The sequence below is a fragment of the Phasianus colchicus genome, chromosome 13 (assembly GCF_987193195.1).
Source record: "Phasianus colchicus chromosome 13, bPhaCol1.hap1.1, whole genome shotgun sequence".
Lineage (NCBI taxonomy): Eukaryota > Metazoa > Chordata > Aves > Galliformes > Phasianidae > Phasianus > Phasianus colchicus.
In genome coordinates, this window is record NC_143448.1 from 3349268 (window position 1) to 3363460 (window position 14193).

At 38.3% G+C, this 14193-nt stretch overlaps 1 protein-coding gene and 1 long non-coding RNA gene across 8 annotated transcripts in view; one reads left to right on the forward strand and one right to left on the reverse strand.

The window, feature by feature from the left end:
* Window positions 1-14193, forward strand: part of LOC149916117 (uncharacterized) — a 109119-nt gene that overhangs the window by 36674 nt on the left and 58252 nt on the right. The window lies entirely within an intron of this gene.
* SMPD3 (sphingomyelin phosphodiesterase 3) overlaps window positions 1-14193 on the reverse strand; it is a 112881-nt gene that overhangs the window by 25539 nt on the left and 73149 nt on the right. For all 3 annotated transcript variants that reach the window (XM_031615590.2, XM_090149872.1, XM_090149873.1), the window contains one exon: window positions 9772-11396. In XM_031615590.2, coding sequence (XP_031471450.1) covers window positions 9772-11109 — 1338 coding nt within the window. In that variant the 5' untranslated portion in view covers window positions 11110-11396. The remainder of the gene's footprint in view (window positions 1-9771; window positions 11397-14193) is intronic.

Genomic DNA, 14193 nt, shown 5'->3' on the forward strand with positions numbered 1-14193 from the left:
TGTCCTCAAGTCCATTTCATCCTTGTTTAGACAGGATGAATATTGGTGGTGCTCTTAGTGCTGTTTCCACAGAGTTAACCTCCTTCATGGAGGCTGAAGGCAGAGGAAGATGAGGAAGATGTACACATCAGTGTTGGATTTACCTCTTGGCCAGAGGATTCTGTTAAACTCACAAGAATGTAGCAAGAAGAGAATACAGAGATCTACTGGATGGCTGTCACTGAGTACTGCAGGAGTTTGGCTGTGCAGAACTCTCTCCAGCAGGCTGCCTTGGTCTGAATCTGTCACAGTGTCAGAGGTGAATTAGGAGGAGTATCATTCCGATTTCTTACACAGTGTATGTGGCTTCAAGAGAGAACTGGGAAACCATTTGTTTAAGTCTTCTACTATCCAGGGCAGGCAGGTGTATGAATACTATTTTCCAAACTTAGTAAATCAGAATCAGATTTTGACATCAGCATCAAAAACTGTCGTAAAGTCTACTGGTTTACAATTTTGCAATGACTCCTTCTGCAGCAAAGAATTGTGCATGTGATACATCTTCCATTGTTACCTAACATAACAACACTGAAAATACTGCATGTAAAGTTCTGTCTCAGAGCAAGAATGTGCTTCTTAGGATCCTCTTAGTGCCTAATGCAGATGGAATCGTTTTCCAGAAAAGCATAAAAGATTTAAGTCTAAAAGCTGAATGTGCAAAAAGAAGTTCTAGTCATTTGAGAAAAAGAAGTCAACTCAAATTGGCTTTAGAATTTCCTGTGCAGCCTTAATGGAATGCTTCACAAGACCTTGTACTCTTAAATGAATTTATATGTAGCACCACACACCCATTAATCAGAAATAAGAAATGCAGTGTCCCTGTACATGCATATCTAAACTGAAATGGACTTGGGATCTGTAGCTCTCCAAGAATGACAAGAAATGGCCTAGACTAACTGCAGCTACCTGCAGGTGTGTGGACAGAACACACACCACCCGGGGCTGCCACCAGAGGGACAGCACCCCTTGGCTGTGTATTTGTAGGAGCAGAACACACCTCTGAGGGAGATGGGAGAGGTGCTCTCATGAACACTCTTCAAATTTAAGAACCAAACAAGAACAAAAAAAAAACAGAGCAGAAGACATTAGTGTAATTCATTAACGTAATTAGAATTTCTTTGGAAAGTGCCAGAATGGAAGTATATCCAAAGCTGCTCATCTTCCAGATTTCCCATTTCCTCCAACTTCTTTGACTTGTGGGTTTTATTTTAAGTGGCAGTATTGATGTAAATAGCCAAGCAGAATTGTTTTGAGTATAATCATAATGGAGGAAAATATAAATATGACAGCTACTAAGAGAGAGAAAATAAATATTTTTGCAGACTCTTAGTCAATCCCCAGCTACAGAAAAAACATTAATACATTAAATATGGTTTGAAATAAAATAGTAATAAAAATCTGATTATTCTGTCTAGTTTGGTATTTCACAGATGAAAAAGGACAGTGAAGAAAACTGCTTGACCTCCCAAATACTACACGCCCTGTAATTTTGTGCAGAAACATTCCTTTGTGTGGCCAAGTGCTGTAGCTACATTTAGAATACTCCATTTTCAAGGCTATATTATATTGTGGTGACTCTGCCCAACCAACTTCGTGGCAGTCCTGCAGGAAGAGATCACCCACTGTTCACTTCAGCCTGCAACGTGGATCTTGGCAGAAAGGTTCCACTTCCACCAAACCAGGTCAGCACTTGACAAGTAAAACATACTTCTTGCTTCTTAGTACAGAAGGAACTTCTAAATTCATATTTACGTAGAAAATATGTGTAAATAAATCAGCCAGAATAGTTAATTCCTCATAAGCCTAAACATAGGTTGACTTCAGTTGGTCTACATTAGTAGATCAGTATCAGTAACAAATTCATTGATACACTTTTTTTATAGGGAGGTATTCAGATATTGCATTTTAAAGTCTTAGATGTCTTGTGCACCACTTTGCTACTTATACAGAAATTTATTGTAAAGTAATACCTAAATCTAAGTTCCCAATTTTCTAAAATAGGTCAGTCATTACAAGAGGAAAAAGTCATATGTGCTACACTGTTAAACTCTCAGTTATCTTGAGATTTAGTAGCGTCTCCTGTATAATTTCTGAGTTGACAAAACTTTTCCAATATTATTACAATGAAATATGCAAAATTCTTAATTCTAATTCTTACTACATTTGCAAAGGCTAGTAATCAAACTACTCATCTTCTGGAAGAGTAAAAGCTGGAAGTGCACTGAACATCTACATTCTCTTAGCTGCTGGTGGGGGAAGAAACTGTCTGCAGATGAGAAAGAGGCATTTTTCCCTTAAAAAAACCTACCAACTCTGCTGTGGTTCTATTTGTGCCTGGAAATCAAAATGCCAGTTTCCACTGCAACATATTTACATTAGTTCCCTGCCTGTGAATTGAATAAGTAAGTGCAAAAACTGACAGCTCTGATTTTTTCCTTGTAGTCACAGGAGACTGACATCAAATACTTTTCATTAAAAGATTCCTTATCACTTTAAGCCACAGAACATTAGTAAAATACACTGGAGATACCATGCTGACACTGTCATGTACAGTGCAAAATTGTGTAAATTCCTATTGCTGTGTATTGAAAGCTTCTCCAAGACAAAGTACTACTGTGTCCTCCAAGTGGATGGATAGCAGGTAATAAATAGTGTTTGTGAAAGAAATCAAGTTAGCAAGGCTGCATTGGAAGGATTCTTGTTGACAAATTTCTCAAGTAGCAACAGTTGAAATTCTACAACTAGAGTGAATGAAATAACTTTGAATTCAATCACATTACTTGCTGTCATGGGAATTTACTGAGCTAACTGGAAAATCTTGTACATTTCATGTTTATCATTCTCCAGTATGAACAGTATACAAAGCTGTAAGCATGACAAGTATGGTCTTGAACAGTTTACATTTATACACATCTGTCCCAGTAGTGCAAAACAGCTCTATTCTATCTGAGTCTCAATAGATATGCAAACAAAGGAACAGGGAAATGCTATCTAAACACTGGGGGCATTTCAGTACCAGCTTAACAAATAGGTTCAGATCTCCATTGCTGTGTTAGCAAATCATCAAATACCTGGAAGTAAACATTCTTTTATGCTTAAAAATTGAAGCTGTGTCATTCAGGAAAAAATCACACTCAATTAAAGATTCAAACAAGATTCTTAAACACTGTCCAGTAACGTGTAGACAAAAATAGTTTGTTATGAGGGAAGCAACCTTTTGTGACATTTTGTAGAAGCTTCACATCACCTGGAGGTACATAGCCATTCTAAGACAAGTAGGCAATTTCTCAATTCCTGCGTGTGCCCTTTAATACAAAGGGTTTACATACATACATGTTTAAAGGATATGCCATTGCCTTTTCCTTCATGGGAAGGAAAACCAGGTGTGCAAACCAGAAAAGAACTAAGATTTTGGCATACCAGAGAAAGAGCTGGAGAGCTCATCACCCCACAGTCAGCATGCAGCCAAAAAACCCAAGATAACTACTCAGGGAGATGGGCTGTTACACAGAACAGCTGTAGCTTTCACCATTATGATTCAATTACATCTAGGTCTGTAGATGAATCACACCATTCATTTTATCAGAGTATTTCACAATTAAATTGTCACTTTTGTTACTAGAATAAATGTGAATTGTAGTACTGATTCCTTCTCTATCTTGTGAAGAAGGCACGTCTCCAAAGTGTACAGCTCTGTGGCAGACGAGTTTGTGGTCATGACACGAACCAAGCTAATGATGTTCTTATTAAGAGTTAAAACTAGTCAGGCTAAAAAGCACACCTGCATGTTCCATGGAAAAGAAACCCTCTCCTTTGAAACAAACTCACGAGGAGCATCATCTGTGCAGGGGCCAGAAGTTAGTTCATCAAAACACCACAGAGAATAGGATCAGGGTACACAGACAGACTTTACAGTAGATGTAATAGTGACATATTCCCACAGAAACACTCATCTTGCCATATGTAGCCAATATTAGTAGCATTAAAAATATGTGAGGAGAATTTTAATGAATTATTGCAGATAAAGAACTGTATGCACACAGGAGCAGTGTCTCTGCATGCTCCTGGTTCAGGCCTGGTGTGATGCTCCGAGACAGACGGTTAGCAGCACACAGCTGTACCTCCCATTTCAGCTGCTAGGAGAATGTCATAAGACCTCCTGTGTAAATACAGTGAGTAAACAGTAGCATTAAGGAAGGAAAAAAAGAAAGAGATAATACAGCTTTCCTCTTTCAACTTTTCTATAGTCTCTGAGATTGTATCAATTCCTCATAGACATTTTTTCTCCCTTCACCTCCATTTTAGCTATTTTTCAAGACTGAGAGGAAAGTCAGCACCAAGCTGGAATACCGAGTCAAACTGCCCTAATTCCCCCTCCTGTTCAGAGATGATGCCAAGGAAAACTTTCAGCTACTTATACTTCAAATATTCCTGTCCCGCAGAGGTGATTTAGATTAGAGGTAACTTGCAGCAAAGATGGACTTTATTCCTGCACTCTGCCCTCTTTGTTGTAGTTATTTTTGGTGAGCATAGAGCCATTGCAAAACCATGCATCCTATATTAGCACATTGACAACTCTGCTTTTTGCCTTCAGGGATATGTAGTGACTTCTAAAGAAGATATATTAGTTACATAATTAATATAGGATTGTCAATATATTTAAGCATATTAAATAACTTTTTAAAAGGTTTTGCATGTTAGAGATGAGCACAAAATTCTGTTTGGTGCTTTGCAATTCTTTCTAGCCACAGTAGTGCTTGATCATTTCATTCTGTTTTTTTGTAGCTGTTATGTGACAGCAATTGCTGCTCTAGCAGCTGAGAGAATTAGCTGTTTGGCAAAGCTTCATTAAGTTTATTTTTGAGAGAAAGTGGCTGTAAATTGGTGCCATGAATGAAGGGCTCTTCCTCTTTTGAAAAGGATAAAGCCTACATTTCACCCTCTCCAACCTGCATTTCATCCTCCACAAAAGTTTTAGCATGTCCCTACTAATGAAGGAGAAAAAGGTCATGATTAATAGCTTAAATTATATCAAGGTGAAGTAAACATGGTAAAATATCATGGGTAGAGTTACCTCTTTACTTTAAAAAAAGAAAACCATGAAAAACCTCTCAGCAAGTTTATTGGACTCTGTCCAATTCTTACATTAACATTTTAAAGCAAAAACTGAACATGTGGAAAATGTTTAGGTTAACTCCTAAGTTAAATGGGGTGGCTTTACAGTTAGCTAAACAAGTTCATGAACAGCACTAGACATTTCTTTTAACATCCTGGGGTAACTTGAATATGGGACAACTGATCAAGGAGAAGAAAATCTGAAATCTCCAGATGATCTCTTATTGGCCTCAGCAGCCATCCTGCTTTTCTGTGTAATCTTTAAGGTTATATAGGTTGCGCAGCTGCGTAGCATAAGTTAGCCCTTCGTAAGCATCCACAACACAGGAAAGTTGTTATGAGACCCAAGCAGAATTTACATGCATCAGTAAAATACGGAAGAATCAGAGAGGGTAGTTCAGGGAACCTCCTTTTATCATAAATAGCAGATGCTTGGGAGGTAGCAAGTAAATTCTGCTTGGAAGCAGTTCTGCAGTCAGAGCTCCTTTTACTGTCTGTTAAAACCATGTCACCTCTTTTTGAGAGCAAGGCTAGGTTTGCACATAAAGCAAAGGTTGCTAGGTTTCCTTTAAAACAAAGAATAATAACATGTTCTCTGCAGAGTTACTGTAATTCCTGTGAACAGCAGTAATTTTCAGAGAATTTGAAAAAACTAAATCTGTTAATAAGCTTAGAATTAATATTAATTAAACACAAGTTCTTTCAGAAATTGAGCAAAACCTACAAGACTTACAGTTTTTCCTTTTTGATTCCAACAGTCTATTATTCAAACTACCCACATAAGACTGTGGTTTTGCATTGTTATATATAATACTGTGCCTTAAGTCAGAATTCTTATTTCTGCTAAAACCAGTGCTCTTGACAGATGCCAAAGAAGCGAACAGTCTCCTCCCAAATTACAGTATGCAGAACAGCCATCTATTCCATATACTTCCACATCTCCCAGTCTCAGTGGGAACAAAACCACTCCAAAACCTTTCTCATTTAATAACCATCTTGAAAACCTCTCTCTTGTTGACCCCTCTAACCCAACTGTGCATGTACATATCTTGCACAGTTTAGATGTGCACTAGTTACAGCCTTTACAATTTAAGGCTAGGGAAGAGGAAAAATTTGTCTTGAGAAGTTTTATCAGATGGGTACATCTGGAAAAACCTGGACAGACTCTCCAATCCAGGTGCTCAACAGGTGAGGTTATGAGTGAATTTTCTGCTTTTATTATACTAGAGCTCTGAACTTGTACAGCATCCCTGAAAGCAATACAACTAAGAATATTGTTGCATACTACTAGTACTATCTGAAGATGAATGTTAAGACTTTGAAACCTTCTAGTAATTTACAAACTGGTACTCTCACTAATACATTTAAACTTGATTTGACTGCAGTATCATAATCCAATTTCTGCAAGGGATGTGTATTTTTAAACTCCCTTTAAATTCATCAGAAATACTGAGAATTAAAATTATGTAGTGTCAAACCAACAGCTGCAGAAAACTGAGACTGCTGCAATACACTATATATAGTTTCATGCAAGCTCGTTTAGAATCCCCAGCCCAGGATAGCATCTGTGTCACTCACACTTCTTTCCTCTATTTGTAGCAGAGCAGCCGTAAGAGACAGTGAGAGATAGAAGACCTACAAAGCAGGCTCAAGGGTTCTTTTCTTAGGCATTTTAAATTAATGTGAAGTGCAACACTAGAATATAGTCACAGTGGAGTCTCCCATGAGCCCTGCCTGTCAAAGTATGAGAATGGATTGGCTGATTTATATATTTGCTGACTTCTCCTCTGAGCCTTCAGCAGCAAGTAAGAATAGTGGTTCAACACTTCAGACACAAAATTGTCAGTTAGGTGCAAGTTACATTTCCCCCTTATTATATGCTATTTTTTTTTGTGACTGTGTTCCTTGTATGTTCCACTAAAAACCTCTTATACTGGACACAGAAACACTGCCAGAGTTTGAAGAAATTAAAGCGTTGAATATAAATTAGTCCTCCACTAATGCAGAAAACAGGCTTTACACAAGCTGCTCACAGCTGTGTCATCCTACTGCCTTAATCCTGGCCTGGAGAACATCAGCCTATCCTGATGAAAAAAAACAGCCTATGATCTCTGTCAGGAACATTCAAGCAGCAGCACCTTTTCTGGCAGGTATCTTTTGGAAGAGAACAGATCAAGACTAGCAGGATTCCTTTGCACAGGTCTTCAGATATCTCATGGGTAACATGAAGTCATTAGCCTGTAATTTGCTTCCTTGTCTGTTTGGTTTGTTGCTGTTGTGACACCCCAGTTGTTAAAACCAGATTCAAATCACCCGACCTTCCTGGGCCATAGCTTTTCCTTCTGCTAAGCAGATAGCGACCTTTCTTTACTGTGCACTTAGAGACATATGAATGAAAGCAGTACATAAGAGCCAATCATTATTGTAGCTACTACTAATAACCTTTGAGCTGGATAAGTCTCTCAGGTAAAATAATTCTGTGTGACTAAGCAAATCTTTCAAATCCTTCCAAATCTCAACCTGAACTTTACAATCTAGATGATGAAGGCAGAGAAGAAAAGATGGGGGCAATGGATAATTTCCTATTCACTAGAAACAGAACCTATTCCAAAAGGAAAAAATGTGCAAGACACAGACTCCTGAGAGCAGGTATCTGTTATGTGACACAACTCTCCCAGAACAGTTTTGCCTTTCCATTCAAAATATTTCCATTTGCATTGAAAGTTTGATTCTGAGACCTTTTTTTGTATCTCAATAGTTAGATCTGTAGCAAGGAGATAAACAGTATGCACTAAATGATAATCAACCATTTTCTTCTCTAAACATTCCTCTGAATTTAGTTGTTGGGTCTTCTCTGGGGTTCTGAAAGATTTTAATAAAATTTTCATCCTCCCAGTGAGTGGAAACAAGGTGATTTTATCTGTATTTTCAGAACGTTCAAGTCTCCCCTCACTTCCTTTTCACACTTTTTTAAGCAGCATAGAAAGCAACTGGTCCTTTACTCAGAGATGGCAGCTATGCAAGAACAAGCTTCTAAAGTACACTACAGAAACAGTACTCAAGTAACACGTTTCCTACTCCAGAAGTAGGAGCTCTGTGCTTTCCACCAGAATTGTAAACTTAAAGAATTTGCACGGGTCAGAGACAATTAACACCATGCCACTACTGAATGCGAGGCACTTAGGATGATGGTGTATTTTTGCAAGGCTGTATTGCTATCCTCGAAATCACACCAAGATAAACTCTAATGGAGGATTAGATTACAGCACATATGTAGAAAGTAATGCATGAGCTGTCCTTGGCCAATAAAAGAAGTATCTAAAAGCAGTGATAAAAGCTGTCTGTTTAGAACAGCAAAGTACTGGCCAGAAGAACCCTGTGCTTTTCCACCCTCACTGCATGATCGTGGTTAGCTTGCTGCTGTCCCACTGTAAGACCTGAAAAATTCTGAAGTGAAGGAATTGATTCTCAGTGACTTCAAAAACAAGCCAGGCTTTTCGCTTTGCAGCTTTTGTCTCAGGACTCCATACACATGCAGTTACAGATTAAGCACTATGTCAAGAACAACAACCTTCAAACCAATTTTGTTTCAAAGCTAAAATAGATCATTCTTACTTTTTTTTCTTTTTTGGTCAAAGAAGGAACTGACTACTCATACCAACATACAATTCAGAAAAAGCCATTTCATATCAGGACACACTCAGCTCAAAATTAAAAGTATTTTATCTAGAAGATGCAGTAATTCAGAATGACACAGACCCAAGGTAAAACAGTCTCTTAGCTGGGACAGAATTTTGTGATATTTAAGAGATAGTAGTCATCGTTGAATCTTCATATTAATTGGTCCCTATTCCCTGCTTAACTGTAACATTATTTAACAACTTGAATCCCTAATTAAGTTCATTATCCCAGTGGAATTTTTAAAAGAGGCTTAATTTTCTGCAAAAGAAATGGAGCCATTGCTGTGTGCCTAGCAGGGTAACAAATCATTGACTCAGCAACAGGCAGCTGAAGGCAGATTGTTTTTAATCTCTTTATCCATAATATATACATATGCTGAAGGATAGTCTTTCTTACCCTGCTATACTGCACACAACACTTCATGATGAATAAACTTCAGCTGGTTATAAAAAGAGTACAGTACAGATCATTTAGATCCAACTTTTTGGAAAACCTGTATTCAGATATAAACAGGCTTTTGTTTATGCCACATACTATTATCAGAGAATGCAAGAGCTAATACTTTTTTATGTAACTCACAATAACACATAAGGCATGGCCTAGCATCTGACAGTAATGCCCACTGTGCTGTACTTATGACATTTAGAACAAGTGCATTTTGTTGATGAGGTTTTTGCAAAAAGAAACTAAAATTCCACAAAAATTACTTCAAATTTTGGCATTTAAAATTATACTCTGGTCTTACCTCCCTCATTATTCCATGCACGTCCAACACTTCAACATTTTATCTAGGCCATAAAACTTATAAATCAGTTATATCAGGTAATCTAGACCTGAAAATTGTTTTCTTCAAACAGAAACGACTGAGAGAAAATAGCATAACTCATCACATGTGTGGAGTCAATATTTATAGCTTAAAAAAAAAAAAGCTCTTACCTTGAGAAACAGGGCTCCCTTGGAAGCCAAGGAGTCTGTTCCTCTTCCATTGGGATAACAGTGATAGGCAGCATCCATAACAGGATAGCGGCTGGCAAAAAGCAGACCACTGTTCACAAACTTAAAGCTACAGCAGGCATGGCAACCGTAGACCCCAACATCATAGACAATGTATTCAAAATAGTGATGAAGCTGCTCTTTCAATTTCTCTGCAGCTCTTTTGTCAAACACTTCCTGCAAGCACAGAAAGTCCAAGTTGGCAGGGAAGAAAGCAGAGATCTCATGATCAAAGGTCTCATCCATATGTTTCTTTTTCCGAACTGAAGTCTTCTTCATGATTGAAGCTTTGTAGAGGAGCTTGTTGTTAACAGTGCTTTGGTCCACTGTCCCATCTCCAACACGAACCTTAACTAGTGACTCTCTTGAGGCAGAGTAACTGTCTAAACTGCCAGAATCTCCATCCTTCTGTTTGTGGTTAGGTGTTTTTGAGATCTCCATGTCGCCTTCCAGCGAGTGTTCTGCTGTGCCGCTAGCATTAGCCTGGCCATTGACAATTTCTGTTTCTATGTCTGACATGTGGCCGTTATCCTCTCCATTTATGCGGACAATGCAAGTATTTTCCTCTCCTTCATTTGGCTCTCCAGATCCAGCTTTATCATCTCTACCATCCTCACTGTTATTGGAGCCAGAATTGTCTCCTTTGTACTCCATTGATGTTGTCCTTTTCATGCCAGCGTTAACAGTACGATTAGTGCTATCTCCTCCCTGGGGGGACACCAAGCTGCTGAAACTCGCTGCACTTATGGATGTGTTGGTAGGAGAATCTATATATATTTTGATCTGTGGTCTGCTTGCCCCATTTCGGATCCTCCGGCCAATCTCTTTAGCCCTAGCCTGCGTGTTGAAAACATTATTAAATCTTGCCAGAGAATCTGGGAGCAGGCAAACGTTGGCACTGCCAAAGCAAAAGCTCTTCCCATTCCCTGCAGCCTTCCACTCACTGAGCAGCGCGGCTCCATTGGCATGGCTCTTGTCTTTTAGTCTGGAGTAGATATATGGCCTTCTGGCTGACTGGAGAGGGGACCATAACAAGAAGCCTATCAGAGCAAAAGGAAGAGAGGCCACCAGCAGCGCCAGGTAGATGGGAGTGGTGATAATGATGCAGAGTGCATGGAAATAGCATGGATCATCTGCTCTTTGACGTTTTTCATAGGTAGTTGGAACAAAAGAGGCCACAAGCCTATCTGCAAACCAGTAACATGGGAAAATTAGGCCCCAGGAAAAGGAATGCAGAACTGACAGAAAGCTGTTGGGAAATGGGGAAGTATATAAAACCATTGCAACTTAGTTATGACAACAATTCAGGGCCTACTACATGGTGTCACTGTATCAAGCATCCATAGCAACACTGGGAGAGGTTTGGGGAAAGAAAGGTCCAGTCGGAAGTTTGTTTTTTCCAGTAAGAGTCAATAACAAAACTGTAAGAGCACCATTTCACTGTGTTGGAGTAGAAACAAAAGAAGGCCACGGTTTCTGTTTGGCTTTTTGGCATCTGTATTTGTCAAAGCATGTCATTGTTCACTGCATGCTGCCATAACGAAACGCTCCAGAGACAAAAAGAAAATCTGTAAGAACAAAAGATACAATACATATGTAACAGTTACTAAAAGTTTAAAGCAAATTGTCTCATACTGATATCCCTTACAGTCTAAATTATTTCCCTTTTTTATTTAATTTAGAATTTTCAGCAGTCTGTTACAGACCATGGATCTAGAGCAACTCCAATCAGAAGAGACTGGTATTTCTGTAAATTATGAGAGATGCTCTGAAAGTAATGCTCCCTGTTTTACTATGTTGGCCCAGGATGCCAGAGGCAGATGTTGGTACTTCAGTAGAAGTTGAACCTTCCCACTAATATTCTTTTACATTTTGTTGCCATGAGACAGATGGCAGCAGAGGGGCAGTATGATAAAATGGTGTCTGACGTAAAAATGCACATGAAGCAACAGTGAGGAACTGAATTCCTCAGTGCAGAAAAAATGGCACCCACTGACATTTCATTGATGCTCGCTGAACATTCCTGGGGAGTGAATGGTGCATGTGAGCACAGCAAGGCAGTGGGTGGTGCATTTCAGCAGTGGCAACAGCAAGAGTGGCCACCTCTGATGGTGCACGTTTTTATGTGCGCAGCATGCAGGCTCTTGTTCATTGCTGGCAAAAATGAATAGCTACTGGCAGTAACTATTTTGTAAAGTCGTGTCTTGTTACTGAGAATCTGCTCTATCACATAGTGGTATTGTGCTCTTTGTATCTGTTGTAGTTTCCATGGAAATAAATAGGAGGCATTACTTTTGGAGTGACCTGTGTATTTCAGTACACTGATCATGCACAGGACTCATGCTGTTATAGAGGATATTTCTACTACAAATCTAAGCTTTAAAGTGAAATATATACTTTGGAGTGTCTTTCATCCATTCATGTTAATATTAATTTATTGATATCAGCTGGCTTCAAATCCTTACCAGCAGTGTGGAGCAGCTGTCTCTAGGCAGCTTGTGTTTCATCACTGAAGTTAAGCTTACGTAAATTGCCAGAGTTCTTGGGAAAAAAATGCATTCAAGAGCAAAAGCTACAACTGCTATGAAAATGGTTTGCTTTGCTGCACTTCACAACAAAATGGTTTGAGTTAATTCTAACACTTCATACAATTGAGTTATGGTTTCAAATATTTAACATTCAGTGTAGTAAAAGCATTCAAACTACTTTGCTTTAATATCTACTATTTTACTCTCACTGTATGTTTAGAACTACACTTCAGTGTTACACAGTCCACAAAAAAATGGAACAAGATTGCCTACAGACTTCTTACATATTCTGTGTTTCCATTATTTGGTGCACGCTTAAGCAAAACTTAAACTATCATAGTTTATGGCATTGTTTTTAAATTCCAGTTTTCAGCTTTGAATAACACTAACTGAGTATATAAAATTAAAAACAACAAAACCAAAAAATTAAAAAACCAAACAGTTTCACTTCTTTCCTCTGAAGATAGAGAATGTCTTTCAGGCACTATCATACCAGGTGCAATATTTGCAATATTCACACATGCCATCACTAACCAAAGACATTGAAATGTTGCGGGCCTTGTAAAGGAAGCTCAGCAGTATAAAAATACATATAAGCTGTATATATAAGTCATTGAAATAACCTTAATGATTGTGACATGGGTTTTGATAAAGTGAAATTTAAACGTTTCTTTACTATACATGTAACCATATAAATCAAACTTCATTAACCTTTACAATACCATCACCAGTTAACACAGTATCACTCTCCTCAAACTGAACTGTGACAGTATCCAATAAGAGCAACAAGAAAAGGAAAGAATGGAAATACAAAAAGCAAAGCAGCACGATCACTTATCAAGCACTCTGCAGAGGCACAAAAGAAAGTGAGAAAGTTAAGAAAGGCAGTTTTATAATGAACTGTTCTCTTCAACAGCAAAGTGACCAGTGAAGGCAGAATTCCCATTTATTAAGAATAAAACTTAGCATGCACTGAATGACAACCATTCACCAAATAAGAAAGTGGGAGATTGAATACTGGACCATGCTTTAAAACTCTTCTTCAGTTTTGACATCTTGGAGTGATGAAAATTCCAATAAAATGTTTATTAGCATAAATTCAATTAAAATATGGGGCTTTCATAGAGCCAGATTCAGAAAAATGGTTTGATGCATACTTTAAATACTCTGCAGGGCACATGGAGACAGATGGACATTTCTATTTCTAGCTAGCAGCAAATAAATCAGTGATAGAACAAAGAGGATACAGTGTTATAAAAGCAGTGCTGCCTCAGTATCAGAATAAAAATGCAATTCCTCTGTTTTCTGTCACCTTTTAGATTTCCGCTCCTTCAAACTAAGCCCTCGCAATGATTTATGTTCCTGCTGGCAGCATGTTTTTCATTGTGGTACATATGCAGTACCAGACTGCCTAGCCAGAGTGTACTGTACAGGTCAGCAGTGATAGATAACACATTCAAATACATAGCTTAGCTAACTCTCTTTTTACCACAAGCATTTTTGTTTAATGATGATAAGAAAATCCTTCCTCCAGCCCTCCTGAAAAGGAATTTGGACTGATCACAGTCTGAGCACATCAGATTTGCAGCCATTCATTTTTGGTAGACACAATGGATAAAAAAAGGATTTTAATAAAGAAATAGCTGAAGATGAGTTAATTTTGCAGAAATTTCTTTTGTGAAAGGCAACCCTGGGAAAAACAGTAAGTGTAAATCTGAAAAACACAGTTAGGTGGTGGCAGGGGCTCGTAACACTGAAGACAGGAATCAGTGCTGAAACAGAATAAGAAAAAGCAAGTTGGGAGGGGACAAGATGATGAAAGTCTTCAAAAGTGAAA